Here is a 17772-nt window from a genome sequence, read left to right as displayed (position 1 = left end):
CTGACAAAAGACTGATATCTTGCATATACAAAGAAATCCCACAACTCAATGACAATAGTACAGACAGCCCAATTATAAAATGGGCAAAAGATATGAAAAGACAGTTCTCTGAAGAGGAAATACAAATGGCCAAGAAACACATGAAAAAATGTTCAGCTTCACTAGCTATTAGAGAGATGCAAATTAAGACCACAATGAGATACCATCTAACACCGGTTAGAATGGCTGCCATTAAACAAACAGGAAACTACAAATGCTGGAGGGGATGTGGAGAAATTGGAACTCTTATTCATTGTTGGTGGGACTGTATAATGGTTCAGCCACTCTGGAAGTCAGTCTGGCAGTTCCTTAGAAAACTAGATATAGAGCTACCATTCGATCCAGCGATTGCACTTCTCGGTATATACCCGGAAGATCGGAAGAGCAGTGACACGAACAGATATCTGCACGCCAGTGTTCATAGCAGCATTATTCACAATCGCCAAGAGATGGAAACAACCCAAATGTCCTTCAACAGATGAGTGGATAAATAAAATGTGGTACATGCACACGATGGAATACTACGTGGCAGTAAGAAGGAACGATCTGGTGAAACATATGACAACATGGATGAACCTTGAAGACATAATGCTGAGTGAAATAAGCCAGGCACAAAAAGAGAAATATTGTATGCTACCACTAATGTGAACTTTGAAAAATGTAAAACAAATGGTTTATAATGTAGAATGTAGGAGAACTAGCAGTAGAGAGCAATTAAGGAAGGGGGAACAATAATCCAAGAAGAACAGATAAGCTATTTAACGTTCTGGGGATGCCCAGAAATGACTATGGTCTGTTAATTTCTGATGGATATAGTAGGAACAAGTTCACAGAAATGTTGCTATATTATGTAACTTTCTTGGGGTAAAGTAGGAACATGTTGGAAGTTAAGCAGTTATCTTAGGTTAGTTGTCTTTTTCTTACCCCCTTGTCATGGTCTCTTTGAAATGTTCTTTTATTGTATGTTTGTTTTCTTTTTAACTTTTTTTTTCATATAGTTGATTTAAAAAAGAAGGGAAAGTTAAAAAAAAAAAAAAGAAAAACAAGGGAAAAAAAAAAAAAAGATGTAGTGCCCCCTTGAGGAGCCTGTGGAGAATGCAGGGGTATTCGCCTACCCCACCTCCATGGTTGCTAACATGACCACAGACATAGGGGACTGGTGGTTTGATGGGTTGAGCCCTCTACCATAAGTTTTACCCTTGGGAAGACGGTTGCTGCAAAGGAGAGGCTAGGCCTCCCTATATTTGTGCCTAAGAGCCTCCTCCTGAATGCCTCTTTGTTCCTCAGATGTGGCCCTCTCTCTCTGGCTAAGCCAACTTGAAAGGTGAAATCACTGCCCTCCCCCCTACATGGGATCAGACACCCAGGGGAGTGAATCTCCCTGGCAACGTGGAATATGACTCCCGGGGAGGAATGTAGACCCGGCAGCGTGGGACGGAGAACATCTTCTTGACCAAAAGGGGGATGTGAAAGGAAATGAAATAAGCTTCAGTGGCAGAGAGATTCCAAAAGGAGCCGAGAGGTCACTCTGGTGGGCACTCTTACGCACACTTTAGACAAACCTTTTTAGCTTCTAAAGAATTGGGGTAGCTGTTGGTGGATACCTGAAACTATCAAACTACAACCCAGAACCCATGAATCTCGAAGACAGTTGTATAAAAATGTAGCTTATGAGGGGTGACAGTGGGATTGGGAAAGCCATAAGGACCAAACTCCACTTTGTCTAGTTTATGGATGGATGTGTAGAAAAGTAGGGGAAGGAAACAAACAGACAAAGGTACCCAGTGTTCTTTTTTACTTCAATTGCTCTTTTTTCACTCTAATTATTATTCTTGTTATTTTTGTGTGTGTGCTATTGAAGGTGTCAGGGATTGATTTTGGTGATGAATATACAACTATGTAATGGTACTGTAAACAATCGAAAGTACAATTTGTTTTGTATGACTGCGTGGTATGTGAATATATCTCAATAAAATGATGATAAAAAAAAAAAAAAAAAAAAAGAGACTAAGGCCTACTAAGTCCAAGGACACCTTCCACTTAGTTTTTCCTCCATAGTAGTTACCATCATCCATATGCATATACTTGTTTATTACCCACCACCCACTACATGATAGAATGTCTGTTGTCTGATGCACCTCCTCCAAGATCCTCAAAATTCATGGCCTACCACATGTCCAGGGCCCTTGCACTGGTGTTTCCATGTTAGGAATAATTTCCTCCCAAGAAAATATATGACTAACTCTTCCTCCTTCAATTCTTTGTTCAAATGCCAATGTTTTACTGAGGCTTATCCTGACCATAGTATTTCTAGTTGCTGTATCATGCTGGTGGGAAATGGATTAAGGTTAAGAACATGATTTTGGCATACTTAATTCAGTCCCCAACAGATTTAATAGTTTTGTTTCTATATCTAGGTGTTTGATCCATTTTGAGTTAATTTTTGTACATGGTGAGAAGGATCCACATTCATTCTTTTACATATAGCTATCCAGTTTTCACAACACTGTATTTTGAAGAAATTATTATTTCCCCATTGAGTTGAACTGCCACCATTTGCAAAAATCAATTGACTGTAGAAATAAAGGTTTATTTCTGAACTTCCATTTCAATTTCACTGTTCTCTATGTCTGCCCTTGTGCCAGTCCCATGTTGTTTTATTAGTGACCTTGTAACAAATTTTAAAATTGGGAGGTATTAGAGTAATCATAATAATATTAAGACCACTTGAATAATTTAAGGATGAACATTTTATTCCTAGAGAAAACACTAGCCATATAATGCAAGGAAACATAGATTAAAAAAATTAAGAGATGGAATAAAATTTATTACTAAATATTATACTAGCCATAAAGAAGTCAAGGGAAAATAATCAGAATTTCAAAATTACATGATATAAAATGAAAATAACACAAAAATAAAGATTTTAAATGTAAGCAGACTGAACACCCCAAGGAAAGGCCTTGCAATTGATGTATTAGAAAGTAAGACTGTACTATATGTTTATAAGATACAGATGAGGTGGGAAGATGATGAAGCAGTGTGCTCCAGGACTCAATTCTTCCTTCAAAACAATTAATAGCCATGAACTGTCTAAATCAACTAGTTTGAAATGCTGGAAGTCAGAAAAAAAAAATGTAAAACAATTAGGAAAGAGCAAGAGAAAGGGGATTGCAAATTATGCCTAAGAACTATAAATTACTCTCTACATGTAACAGCTACTGGCATCTATGCCCAATCTTGTGGCAGGCCACCCATGGCTAGCTCACTGATGACAGAAAAGGATGTAAGAAAATCTCTTCCTCAAGACCAGAGGTGGGCAAAACCAAACACTGATCACAGCTTTTGATAAGTGAATTCAGATCACTGGAGCCCCAGCTCTGAGGGCTTCCATTATGTCAACCCACTCCCAAGTAAGCCAGCACCTGCCATTTTTTTTTCAAACCACCTAGATAAGGGTGGCAGTTGTCATTGTTTCAAACTGCCCAAAAAATGGGAAAAATTGGTGCTCAGGACTGCAGAAACAGGTGGGAATTAGTTAAAGAGCTATGGTTTCTGGACATCCCAGGAAAGCTCAGCTTTGGGGAACCATCAGAGAAGATTTTGGCACATTTCCTGATCACTTGTCCAGGATACATTGGTGCCCTTCTGTGCCTCCATCATGGGTCACTGACTCTGTTTCACCTGAGTTAGTCTGATTTGATAAAGTCTTCTCAGGCATAGCCCTCTTCTCATAATTTGCCATCCAGGCAAAAACAGCTTGAGACAATGAAAGGAGAGTGAGAAATTATAGGGACAGACAGTCTGGGGCAAAGTCCGGTTGGCTTCATACAGCCAGGAGAGTTAGGTCTGTTGCCTGGGAAACAGAGGGGACAACCAAACTTCTATAAACAAAGGAACTCTAAAACTACTAAAAGCAAAAGCCCAGGAAAAGACACAGGCCCAGAAAGACTGGGAAAACCCTACACACTTCATTAGCCTTGGGAAATATTTCTGATGGGGTGCTGAAAAATATCAGGAACACCACTGTCATACCACTAAGCTGATTACAATCAAGAAACAAATATCTCAGGGAATTAATTCCAGACTTGTTTTGTTTTCAACTTAGGGTTCACAGTATATGCAGTGTAGTTCCTGGAGGTTTTTTTTTTTTTTTTAATATTCTGTTACCATATAAACCACCTAACATTACCCCTTTTAATCATATACAGCTATAGATTTCAGTGCTAATATAAATTTGCTACACTGAGCAAATGCTGAGAATTGAATTAAAAAAAAAAAACAAACATTAGTACCAGGGGATAGAAGGTGGACAGATTGGAAAATTGATAATGCAGGAGTGTGTAGTGTTCAATGAGGCTTGTTGTAATGGTTTGTAGATTATAAGCTCTTGCAGTAGTCACATATATTCCTGAGTTTTGACTATTATTTAAGAGATGCTTATTTCATACACAATTTATATTCTCTGTAGCAAACTTTTTAATATAACCCATATAGTCAATTTATTTAAACAACATGGTTGCATGAAATCTGGAATGGGGAATGAGATTTTGTTCTATATAGGCTAATATGATACCCCAATGCACCACAGAGTACTTTGGGCAGAAAATATAAAAATATATACTTGCATAGTCCCCTTGAGGAACTGGGGAAAAATGTGGAAATATTAAACTATCTCACCTGAGGAATTCCTTATATGCCCACAAGCATTAGGGAATCCCAATTTAATAAGTCAAGCCCTTGATCTTGGGGCTTGCCTTTTTAAATTTATTTTTGCAAATGAGGAGCTAAGCCTATTTATAATTATGCTTAATTGTCACCCTTAAAGGACCTCTTTTGTTGTTCAGTTGTGGCCTCTTTCTCTCAGCAAACTCTGAAAATAAGCCCACTACTCTCTCCTCCCCCCCCCACACACACATGGGACATGACTCCAAGGGGTGTCAATCTCTCTGTCAGTAAGGGACAGGACTTCCAGCAATGAGCCTGGCCCTGGCATAATGGGATTGAGAATATTGCCATGATCAAAAGGTAGGAAAATAAAGAAACAAAATAAAGTTTCTGTGACTGAGAGATCAAAAATAGAGTCAAGAGATTAATCTGGAGGTTATTCTTATGCATTATACAGATAGTCATTTTTTAGTTTCTAGTGTATTAGAACATTGAGAAGGAAATACCTGAATCCATGGAACAGTAATTCAATAAACTTGATTCTTGATAATAATTGTGTAACTATGTATCTTTTAATGTAACCATGTGAAAATGAAAACCTGGTGATGAATAATGAAATAATGACAAAAATATAAATATACAAATAATACAGGGGGAAATGGGGTTGGGATAGTTTCAGTATTTTTTTTATTTCTTTTTTAATTATATATATATATATATAATTTATATATATATAAGTTGGAGTAATTAAAATGCTTGAAAATTGATTGTGGTTGATGAATGCACAAGTATATGATGAAACTCTGTCCCATTGACTGTATAATTTGGATGGATTATATGATTTTTTAGTATATCTCAATTGCATTCTAAAAGAAGTAAAAATAGCTTAACAAACCACTGGGACACTACAAAGCACACAAATATATGCTTATGGGAGTCCAGAAAAGAGAAGAAAGAGTGAAAGAGTCAGGAGAAATAGTCAAAGGAATAATGAGAAAGAAGGCCCCACACTTAGCAAAAGATGTGAGTATACAAATCAGAGACCCAGACAACACCAAGCAGGATAAACATGAAGAAAAATACAACCTATCTTATATTAATCACACTGAAGAATGCAAAGAAAAAGATAGTTATGAAAGCTACAATATAAAAGCAATGTGTTACAAACAAGGGAGTCCCGATTAGGTACAGTGCCAATTTCTCATCAGAAACCATGGAAACAAGAAGGCAGTGGGCTGAAATACTTACAGTGCTGAGAGAAAACAACTGCCAGCCAGGAACTTTATATCCAATTAGACTTTCTTTCAAAAATGAGGATGAGATTTAGAAATTCTCAGATAAACAAAAGCAGGAATTCATCACTACCAGATCTACCCTACACACAATGCTAAAGGGAGTTTTTCATACTGAAAGGAAAGGAAAAAGGCAGTGGTACAAAACAGCATAAAGTAATAAAGAACTGCAGTAAAGGCAACCATTTGGATAATTACAAATGCCATAATTATAAAGTATTGCTGGTGTGTAGCCCCATCTCCTTACTTTCTGTGAATGTTAAAATAAAAATGCATACAATATAATGATAAATCAATGTTTTAGGATGTGCAATGTACAAAGATGTAAGTGGTGATAAGTGTAACTAAAAAAGGTGTATACATGCACGCTATTGATGCTAAGTTGGTTTCAAATCAATATGATCATTATATGCTTAAATGTTAAATTTTCACCATATGATAACCATAGGGAAAATAAATGATAAATACAAGATAGAATAGAGAAGGTACTCAATATCATATAATACAAAACAACAAATAAATAGAAAAGAAATCATTAATGAAAGTGAGGGATGGAAAAGGTAGAAGACTTAAGAAAGCTAAATACCAAAATGGAAGAAGAAAGCCCTGTGTTATTAGAAGTGACTTTAACTGTAAATAGATTAAAACCTCCAGTCAAAAGGCAGAGATTGACAGAAAAGATATAAAGGCATGGCCAAACTATATACTGTCTGCAAGATACTCACCTTAAATTCATAGTTACAGAGGAGACAGGGCAATGGTGGTATAGGGAGGTGTGGAATTTAATTAGTACTCTAAAGCAGCTACTAAACAGCCAGGAACAACTAGTAAATTGTCTTGAGCAACTGTTTGGGATGCATCTGTGACCAGACACACATCATACACAAGTCTGAAATGGGTGAAAGGGCTGAGATGACAGTGTAGAAATGTAAGTAAAACCCCCAAATGGCAGAGACTGGTGCTCCTCCCCCACCAGCAGGTCAAGCTGAGTTCAAACACTTCCCTTGGGAGAAAGAAACACTCTTTACTAGAATCAAGGGAAGGTAGCTCAAGCAAGCTCCAATCATGGTTTATTTAACAAATTTGGACTACTGAATACACAAGCTTTAAGAACAGATAAATTGGAGAAAGCACAGAAGGGACCCCAAGGTCTCTCTCTTCAGAGAGGAGGCAAAGCTGTCAGAAAAAAAAAAATAATAGTAAAATGAATAAATGAAAACAGAAGCTTTTGGAGTTGGCTGAGCTCAGAATACTGGAACATGGACCTACCCCCAATAAAAAGGGCACATAGAACAAGGTACCAACTCCAGCTTTTGACTGGTGAAACTGGGGGCTGAGGACCGGCTCTTCAAAGAGGATTTCTTTTTTTCTCTCTCTCTTTTAAAAAAATAATTTAAGTAGCTCATTAGAGAAAGCCTCAGACATTTTCAGTTGTCAGCATTGACCCATGTAAGGGTGAAGAAAGAGTAAGGAGTCAAGTGAAGCAGATAATTCCCTAAAAGGCATATATTCCCCAAGAAAAGGGAGATGGTGGGGAACAGCTCAAGTGGCAGCCTTCCTTCAGATAATTCAATCTACAATGGCTGGAAAGCAAAACAAAACAAAACAAAACCAGAAACAGCTTAAACTTGGCTTCTGACTCACCCTGTGTCTAAACCATATCCCTGCAGGAAAAGGGTCTGCTGAGAATAAAGTTCCTGCACCTCTTTACACTGGTGGGGAGCTGTGGGCTGACACCTGCTGGTTAGGATAGGAAAAGCACAGAGTCTAGAGACCTCAAAGGAAAATCTGACAAGCTGCTGGGTCTCCTCCTCAGGGTAACTTGATGCTGATTGTGTGTCATAGGTATCCCTGAAGAAGAAGAAAAGGTAAACAGGTCAGAAAGAATAATGGAGGAAATAATCACTGAAAATTTCTCATCTTTTATGACAGACATAAAATCATAGATCCAAGAAGCTCAGCATACCCCAATCAGAATAGAATCAAATAGACTTACTCCAAGACACTTACTAATCAGATTGTCAAATGTCAAAGACAAGGAGATAAATCTGAAAGCAGAAAGAGAAAAGTGATCCATCACATACAAGTGAAGCTTGATAAGACTAGGTGTGGATTTCTCCACAGAAACCATTGAGGCAAGAAGGCAGTGGTATGATATATTCAAGATACTGAAAGAGAAAAGCTGCCTACTAAGAATGAATTCTATATTCATCAAAATTCTCCTTAAAAAATTAGGAGAGTTTAAAATATTTTCAGACAGACATTGAATGAGTTTGTGAACAAGACACCTGATATACTTCCAGGAAATGTATCAAAAGCATCTATAAAAGCTAAATATATCAATAAGCTAAATATCAATATATCAATAAGCTAAATATCAATATATCAATATATCAATAAGCTAAATATCAATAAGGGTAATATAGGGATAGGGGATTCTTGTTGTTACTGTTGTTGTTTCTTCCTTTTATTTTATTTATTTACTTATGCATGTTTATTTGTAATTATTCATTTTATTTCATCTTTCTAAGTGGATGGACAACAAGTAAACAATAGGGTGGGGGATAAGCAGTATGGGATGTTTTGGGTATTCTTTCTTATTTTTTTATTTTTTTATTCTTGTTTTAATTTACTATTTTAGTAATGAAAATGCTAAAAAATTGATTGTGGTGATGAATGCAAAACTATATGGTGACACTGTGAATAACTGATTGAACACTTTGGACCATTATCTGGTATGTGAATATATCTCAATAAAATTGCATTAAATGCTTAAAAATGTCATAGATACAAGTAGGTTGAGGTTGTAAGGATGGAAAAATATGCAAGTTATAGTGAAAACAGTGCTGGACAAAACACACTTTATGAAATAAGCAGTTCTGACAGACAAATATGGTCATTATAATAAAGGGGGCAATTCAACAGGCAGGTATAAGAATTATAAATATATATGCACTTATCATCTGAGACTCAATACATATGATGCAAATACAGATAGGTATGTGGGGAGAAATTGATGGTACAACATTCATAGGAGGAGATTTTGATACACCATTCTCAATAATGGATAGAAAATCTAGTCAGAATATCAGTAAGCTAGTTCAGGACCTAACAGATACTCTGAAACAAGTAGCCCTAACAAACATAGATAGAACACTTAACCTATCAAAAACAAAATATGCATTCTTCTGAGTACATGTAGATTATTCTCCAGGATAGATTATACGTTGGGTCAAAAAACAAGTTTGAATAAATTTACACATATGGAAATCATATGCTATATCATCTTGAACACAACAGAATGAAGATAGAGTTCAACAACAGAGAAATGGAAAATTCACAATTAAACAACATACTCCTTAAATAACCAATGGGTTGAAGATGACATTAGAAGCGAAATTAGGAAATGTATCAAGATGCATGAAAATGAAAATACAATACCAAAATTACTGTGAAGTCAGTGCTGAGAGGGAAAATTAAAGCTCTAAATACATACATTATAAAAGAAGAATTTCAAATCTGAGAACTGACTTCAAAATTGGACATACTAGGAAAAGAAGAGAAAACTAATCCCACAGTGAGCAGAAGAAAAGAAATAAAGATTAGACTGGAGAAAAATTAAATAGAATACACAATAGAAAAATAGAATAAAAAAATCAAATACAGTCCCTTGAAAACACTGATAAAATTGACAAAACTTTATCAAGACTCACAAAGAAAAGAAGGGAGATACAGATTACTAAAACCAGAAATGAAAAGGGGACATTACTACTGACTCTGCTGAAATAAAAAGACTATAAAATGATACATGGACAACCATATGCCAATAGATTGGATAACCTATATGAAATGGACAGAATCTTAGAAACACAAAAGTTACCTTCATTGACTCAAGAAAAGTTAGAAGATCTCAATGAACCAATTACAAAAAGAGATTGGATCTGTCACTAAAACCTCCCAACAAAAAAGCCCAGACAAAAGAGATTCACAGGGAAATTCTACCAGACCTTCTAAGAATTAATTCCAATTCTGCTCAAACTTTTCAAAAAAACTGAAGAAGAGGAAACACACCTTAATTCATTTTATGAGGACAATATCACCCTCATACAAAAGTCATGTAATGATACCAAAAGAAAAGAAACCTACAGACCCAAATCACTTAATATATATGCAAATATCCTCAGAAAATCCTAGCAAACTGAATCCAAGAGCATATTAAAAGAATTATAAATCATAATCAATTTGATTTATCCCTTGTATGCAAGATTGTTTCACCATGAGAAAATCAATTACTATAATACACCAAATTAAGAGAATGAAGGAAAATAACCACATGATCATCTCATTAATGCAGAAAAGGCACTTGACAAAATCCAGTACCCTTTTTTTTTTTAAAAAAAAAAAAAAAAAAACTCTTAGAACTCTAGAAACAGAAGGAAACTTCCTCATCATGATATAGGTTATAACCAAAAATAACACAGTGATTCTACTTAATGGTGAAAGACTGAAAACTTTCCCTCTAAGACCAGAACAAGACAAGGATATCCAGAGTCATCAGATTTATTCAACATTGTACTGGAAGATCTTGTCTGAGCAATTAGATAAGAAAAAGAAAAAAAAAAACCTTCCAAATTGTATAGAAAGAAGTAAAACTTTCCCTATTGGAGATGATATATTTCTATATACAGAAAACCCTGATAAATCCTAAACAAAGATCCTGGATCTAATAAATGAATTCAACAAAGTGGTGGAGTACAAGAGTGACACCCCCAAATCAGTAGTGTTACTATACATAAGAAATGAACTATTGGAAAAAAAGATATCAAGAGAAAAATACATTTATGTTAGCAACTAAAAGAATCAAATACCTTGGAATAAATGTAATCAATGATGTAAAGGACTTCTGCACAGAAAACTACAAAATATTGATGAAAAACATAAAAGAAGACCTAAATAGAAGGACATTCTGTGTTCATCTATTGGAAGACAAAAAGCATTAAGATGAGAGTCATAGGCAAAACAATTTATAGGTGCAACTTAATCCCAATCAAAATTCCAAGAATCTTGTTTGCAGAAATGGAAAAGCCAATCACTAAATTTGTATGGAAGAGGAAGGAGCCTGAAATAGCTAAAGTCACCTTGAAAAGAAGAATGAAGTTGGAGGACTCACACTTTTCAATCATAAAACTAATAACAGAGCCACACTAATCAAAACAACATGGTACTGGCACAAGGACACACATATAGACTAGAAGAATAAATGATGAACTCAGAAATCAATCCTCACATTTATGGCCAACTGATGTTTGACAAGGAGGAAAAGACCAATCAATTGGTCTCTTCAGCAAATGGTTTTGGGGAAACTGGATCTCCATTTGCAAAAAAAGTAGGACACTTACCTAACACCATATTGTAAAATCAACCCAACCTAATATAAGAGGTAGAACTATCAAAATGTTAGATGAAATCCTAAGGAAGCATCTTCAGGACCTTGTATTAAGTAATGGTTTCTTAGATTTTACATTCAATTCACAAGCAACAAAAGAAAAAGTAGATAATTGCAACCTTATCAAAATTAATACTTTGTGCCTTGAAAGACTTTATCATGGGTGCAAAATGACAAGGTGGACAATGGGAGAAAATATCTGGAAACTGCACCTCTGTTAAGTGTTTAATAACCAAAATACATAAAGAAAGCCTACAACTTAACAAAAAGACAAAACAACTCAATTAAAAACTGGGTAAAGGACTTAAATAAGCATATCTCCAAAGAAAATAGACAAATGCCCGCAAAGCACATGAGAAGATGCTAAACATCATCACCCATCATGGAAATGCAAATAAAAACCACAATAAAATATCTTTTCACATCCATTGGAATTGATACTATCAAAAAAGTGGAAAATAACAAGTGGTGGGGGAGAATGTGGGGAAATACAAACATTCATTCATTGCTGATGGCATTTTAAAATTGTGCAACTGCTATGGAAGACAGATGGCAGTTGCTCAGAGAGCTAAGTATAAAACTACCATATAACCTGGCAATCCTACCTACCTAGGTATGTATGCAAAATAACTGAAAGCAGGGATTTAAGTAGATATTTGCACATTGATGTTCATAGCTGTATTCACAATCATCAAAAGATAGAAGCAACCCAAGTATCCATCAACTGATGAATGGATAAATAAAACGTGGTGTATAATACTATACAATGTAATGCTGTTCAACCATAAAAAGCAACAAAAGAAAAAATAGGTAATTGGAACCTCATCAAAATTAATGCTTTTTTGCCTCAAAGGACTTTATCGTGGGTGTAGAATAACAAGGTACACAACAATGTCCTGATACATGAAGCAACATGGAAGAACCCTGAAGACATCAAATTGAGTGAAATACTGAATGAAATATGTAGTGAAATATGTCAGACACAAAAGGACTAATGTTGTGTGATCTCACTCATTTGAAATAATTAGATGAAGCAAACTCACAGAGTCAGAAAATAGAATATAGGTGACCAGGGGATCTGTGGGGCCAGGAAGTGGGATGTTAAGATTTAAAATGTACAGGATTCCTACACAGAATGATAGAAATATTTTGGTAATGGATGGTGGCAATAGTAGTATAATATTTTGAGTACAATCAACAGCACTGAAATATATATCTGAATGCTATTAAAAGGGAAAATGTTAGATTGTAAATATGACAACACAATAAAAACTTAAAAAAAAAAAAAAAAACTATTCCTGGAACTACACTTCACAAACTGTGAACCCTAAAATAAATCATGGATTTTGTTAATAATGTAATTTAAAAATGTGCTACCATCACTTGTAACAAAAGTTCCACAACAATGCAAGGTGTTTTTTGTGGGGTAGTGTATAGGAATCCTGTATTTTATGCATGATTTTTCTATAAACCCACAACTTCTCTAATATAGAAGCAAGAATTTTTTAAAAAAGAATGAATTCATAGAAAATGATGTAAAAATGTATACTTGTAAATAGCATCGTATAAACAAAACTGTGCAAATAGTACTATTAGAAAATGTAAAACTCTATATTCTAGAGACATGAAGGACAATACAAAATAATAATGGAGTCTAGTTTTTCAGTAAAAGTGTAAAATTCCTAAACAGTGCTTCAAAACATAGTTTGTGTAGTATAGTTCTTTGGATATTTTTAAAAATTTTTATTCTGATGACATATTTACAATGAAAAATTGAGAGTGGAGGAATAGAATTTAAAAAATGACATTGAAGAAGGGTCTGGGATAAAGTTCTAATTTTTTGTAAGGTAGAACAAAAGAAAAACATATTTCCTTTCTGTATCTTATTTCTGATCTGCCAAAATTATTTTACTATTAGAGATGTTATATTGCAATCCCAACCATAAAGATTTAGCAAAAAAGATTAGCAATAAAAGCTTTCTGGATTATTCTTTCTTTGACTATTACTTATATTATTTGAAAGTACAACTGATGCATATAAAAACTTGATTTCAATGCTGAAAGAAACTCCCTCATTGTGATCTTGCAAAGAGTAAGCAGACCATATTGATGTAGCATTGACACAGAACATCTTAAACCCAAAGCTTACCTATTGTGAAATAAATTTTTGACTTTTTAATCTCCAAATAAGCTTTTCTCAGTATCACTGAATTATTGATGAATTGACAATTGTACACTCAAAACTTCATCAAATATATATTATATTATTTTGTAATTCTGTAATTGATATCATCAAATTTTCCCCTGAAATCCTTCAGTATAAACATTTCTTTCAAAATATGTTTCCATAGCTATGTGAAAATTGATTTTATTATCACTATTTAATGAAAGAATCACAAGAATGTATTTCACCTGGTTATATGTAAAGGAAGTAAGCTTTTGGCCATTAGCATAATTATAAAATCTTTACTCACCTCAGCACTGATTTTTGGTTTCTTTTCTCATGTTGTTTTGAATAGAATAAAACCCAATACACTAAAATAATAAAACAAATTGCACAAACATTTCTGTGACTAAATACAACATTGCATCTGCTGTGTTGAGGAATTAGTTGGTTTTCCCAAACCTGAGTGGAGAAACATCATTATGTTTTCCTTGTGATACTTAACAAAGCCCATTCATCCACTGTTGCACACTCCCAGAAAAAAGTTAGGTATGCTGCACCAGTCAATGCAAAATACATGAAACTGTGGGTTTTAAAAACGTCTATTGTAACATAGGTCCAGATTTCTTATAAATATCTAATAAAATCAGGATATTCCTGAAAGTTCAATATTATCAAATAAATTCTCTTTTTCATATCCATAAATCAGAGCAGCAGAAAGAACACTAAAATATGCTCAATCTTATGTGGTTTCCATGGGGAAGGCAACTCTTTATTACAAACCTTATGTGGATGCATTAGTCCTCGAACTTGTATCCTTGGAATGATGCCAAGAAATCTAACTTGGAAATTGGTCCCAAATGTTGCATTATAAGCCTTATTCAATATAAGTAGTGTCATGACATTGTAAGAGAGAAAGGCAAGGGATACTCTGCTATGCTTATGTACACAATAGCTCCCTGGTATACTTGTGAGACAGAATTTCAAGGTGAACTTTCTATTTGAACAGGACCTGAAAAAAATTTGCAAGTAGGTTTATTTTACCTGAAAGATGCATGAACAAAGACTTAAACATAAATTATCTCAAAGGAAACAGAAATTATATTGCAGGAATTTCAGACTCCTTACATGATGACATATTTTATTTGTGAGAAAAACTTGAGTGTGACAAATTTCTAGACAGATAATGCTGAAAGAAGTTTTTCACTCACTTTGACTTCTCGTAGGTATTAATCTCAAAGTGAGAATGTTTTAATTTATCTAAAAAAATGGCTATGTTATTAGAAGAGTCTGCATATACATGCATGTATCACATAGGCCTTACCTAAGCATTGGCAGGATTTGTAGAAATGGAAATATAGAATTGATGGAAGCAGGGTCATCAAGCTATATATATATATTGGGTATAAAGTTTTCAAAAAAAATTGTGATAATATAATCTATTAAAAAAGTATTCTGAAAATTATTAGTAACGTGTTATCTATATTATTAATATACCTAAGGTTTTAATTTCTGATCTGTCATTTGTATTAAATAATATTGGATACAAAAGAATAGCAAATGATGCATTAAAACTCTTTATCATTATTTACTATATAATTAGTTTTTTTTTTCTGAAATTAAATGTAAGTAAGAATATAGTGGTATTAGTATGATATATGCACCCAATCAATCTTGGTAGAATCACAAAGCCAACAATATTTAGTGATTTGGATTCTGTTTAAATTACTTAACTTTTCATGCCCTTATTCTCATCTAAAAAATGTGGACAAAAGTAATAGCTAAGGTATAATATTTTCATCTGGATAAATGTGTTAATGAAGGGAAGTATTTATAACAGTGTTATATTAATTCTAATTATGCAGTGTGTATGAGTTTCTACTATAAAATATACCAATGATGATTTATACCTAATTTATATTTGGCAGTCAAATTAAACATTTTTCAGTCATATTTTGCAAACTACTCTTTACTATAAATTTCAAAAATCATGAAAATGATTTTTTTAAATACCAGATCATTTCTATAAACTAAAACTATTTTGAAGTCATTTAATGTTAAGTAACACCATTGATTTCTCAACAGTTTACAACAGTTGAATGCTATGGGAAGTAGGAATAACACAAATGTGCCTGACTTCATCCTTATGGGATTGACAGACTCTGATGAGATTCAGCGGGTCCTCTTTATGCTGTTTCTCCTGTTATACCTGATTACTCTGCTGGGAAATGCAGGGATGATACTGATAATTCACTTGGATCTCCAGCTTCACACCCCCATGTATTTTTTCCTCAGTCACCTGTCATTCCTTGACCTCAGTCACTCAACAGTCATCACACCTAAAAGCTTAGAAAACTTACTGACTTCCAACAAGCATATTTCATTCATTGGCTGCTTCACCCAGATGTATTTTTTCATCCTCTGCTCTGTCACTGAATTTTTCTTTCTCTCTTCAATGGCCTATGACCGCTATGTAGCCATCTGCAGCCCACTTCAATACCCTGTTGTTATGTCCAAGAGACTCTGCCGCACCCTCATCACTGTGTCCTACTTGATTGGAGGTACTGAATCATTAGCTGTTGTTCTTTACATAAACAGTCTGCACTTTTGCAACTCCAATGTAATCTCTCATTTTTTCTGTGACATAACCCCAGTTTTAGCCCTTTCCTGCTCTGAAACTCGTAACACTGAAATCATGGTAATCATTTTAGCTAGTTTCAATGCAATGTCTTTTATCATAATCTCTGTGTCCTATGGGTCCATTCTCTCTACTATCGTGAAAATTAATTCCACTTCAGGAAAGCGCAAAGCCTTCTCTACTTGTGCCTCCCACCTCCTGGGAGTCACCATCTATTACAGCACTACAGTTTTTACTTATTTAAAACCAAAGAAGTCATATTCCTTGGGAAGGGATCAAGAAGCCTCTGTGTTTTATACTATGGTGATCCCCATGCTAAATCCACTAATTTATAGTCTTAGAAACAAGGAAGTGAAAAATGCTCTCATTCGAGTCATGCAGAAGAGAGAGGGTTCCAGGCTACTGAAATAACAGTGATGCTGAATATTTACATGCATCTTTCCTTCCTGTTTGGATTTTTACTTGATTTCTCCTTAAATACAGAATACTTTAATTAGATTGAATTTCTGTTAAGAAAACATCTATTAGGCCAATGCATAATCTTGAACATTTTCAAATACACGTTTTTAAAAATCCGCATAATAATTGGAAGCTATGAAATATGTGTTAAACCTGTGGTTTAAATGGAAGTGTTTTTAAGGGCAACTAATGTGGGAAAAACATGTGGTGCTATTCTTCAAATTGTATCATAGATATCCCCAAGCATATTCCAATTTCAGAGAAGCTTATTATGGAGAGCATATTCAGAAGTCGCTTAGTCTGCAGAGAAGGAATATGGTGCAGTCTTGAGGAATGCTGCTTTTGACTGAAAAATCTAGAGTTTAGATTCTAGATCTGTCAGTTTTAGTTGTATATCCCTTAGTAACTCATTGAAAGCTTGAATCTAGTACTCTCAACTATGTAAGAAATATAATTCTAAATGTAAAGTGTTACTTTAAAGATTAAAACACAAGGATAATAGAAATAATTTAATGCAGTACTAATAAATTTTGACCATGATCATCAGAATGCTTACATTCTTGTGAAATTTTAAATACACAATAGCATTTTTATGGAAATACTCACTGGTGTTTCATAAATATTTTTTGCTAATTTTATTCAAAAGTAAACAGCAAAAAAGGAAAAAAAGAGAAATTCAATATTTGGTCTTAAGCAAAATAAAATATTGTGCTAGAATTAAGTTATAGAAAAAATTATATGTGAACATTGAAAAACATTTGGAATCCCATTTTTGAGAGTTTTGTTCATGGTCCTCTAGACTAATCTTATGTTTAGTTATATATATATATAACATGCATATATATATATATATACATATATTATATATGTGATATGTTTATGTAAAATGCATATAATTTCTGTCATTATCTGTCTCAATTTTGCAACTTTTTTTTCACTCATCCTTATATACTTAGGTAATTTCTTTGTCATTTCAACTTGTGAGATGAATGTTTTCTTTGTAAATGAGTGAAATCAAGAATCTCATCTTGCAATGCTTTAAGCCCTGAAGTTTTTTAAATGCATG

The 17772-nt window shown here is 34.1% G+C and overlaps 1 protein-coding gene across 1 annotated transcript; it reads left to right on the top strand.

Annotated features, from left to right (window-relative positions):
- The first annotated feature begins 15713 nt into the window (after window positions 1-15713).
- On the top strand, window positions 15714-16658 carry LOC119535713 (olfactory receptor 8H1-like). The gene has a single exon (XM_037838021.1). The coding sequence runs from the start codon at window positions 15714-15716 to the stop codon at window positions 16656-16658; it is 945 nt and encodes a 314-aa protein (XP_037693949.1).
- The last annotated feature ends 1114 nt before the right edge of the window (window positions 16659-17772 follow it).

This window comes from Choloepus didactylus, chromosome 6 (genome assembly GCF_015220235.1).
Source record: "Choloepus didactylus isolate mChoDid1 chromosome 6, mChoDid1.pri, whole genome shotgun sequence".
In the NCBI taxonomy this organism is placed as follows: Eukaryota; Metazoa; Chordata; class Mammalia; order Pilosa; family Megalonychidae; genus Choloepus; species Choloepus didactylus.
Note: the sequence above shows the minus strand (reverse complement) of the source record. Positions and strands in the feature narration are given on the sequence as shown.

Bases quoted from the DNA above. Each gene is read 5' to 3' on its own strand.
- LOC119535713 (XM_037838021.1), top strand. From the start codon at position 15,714: ATGGGAAGTAGGAATAACACAAATGTGCCTGACTTCATCCTTATGGGA.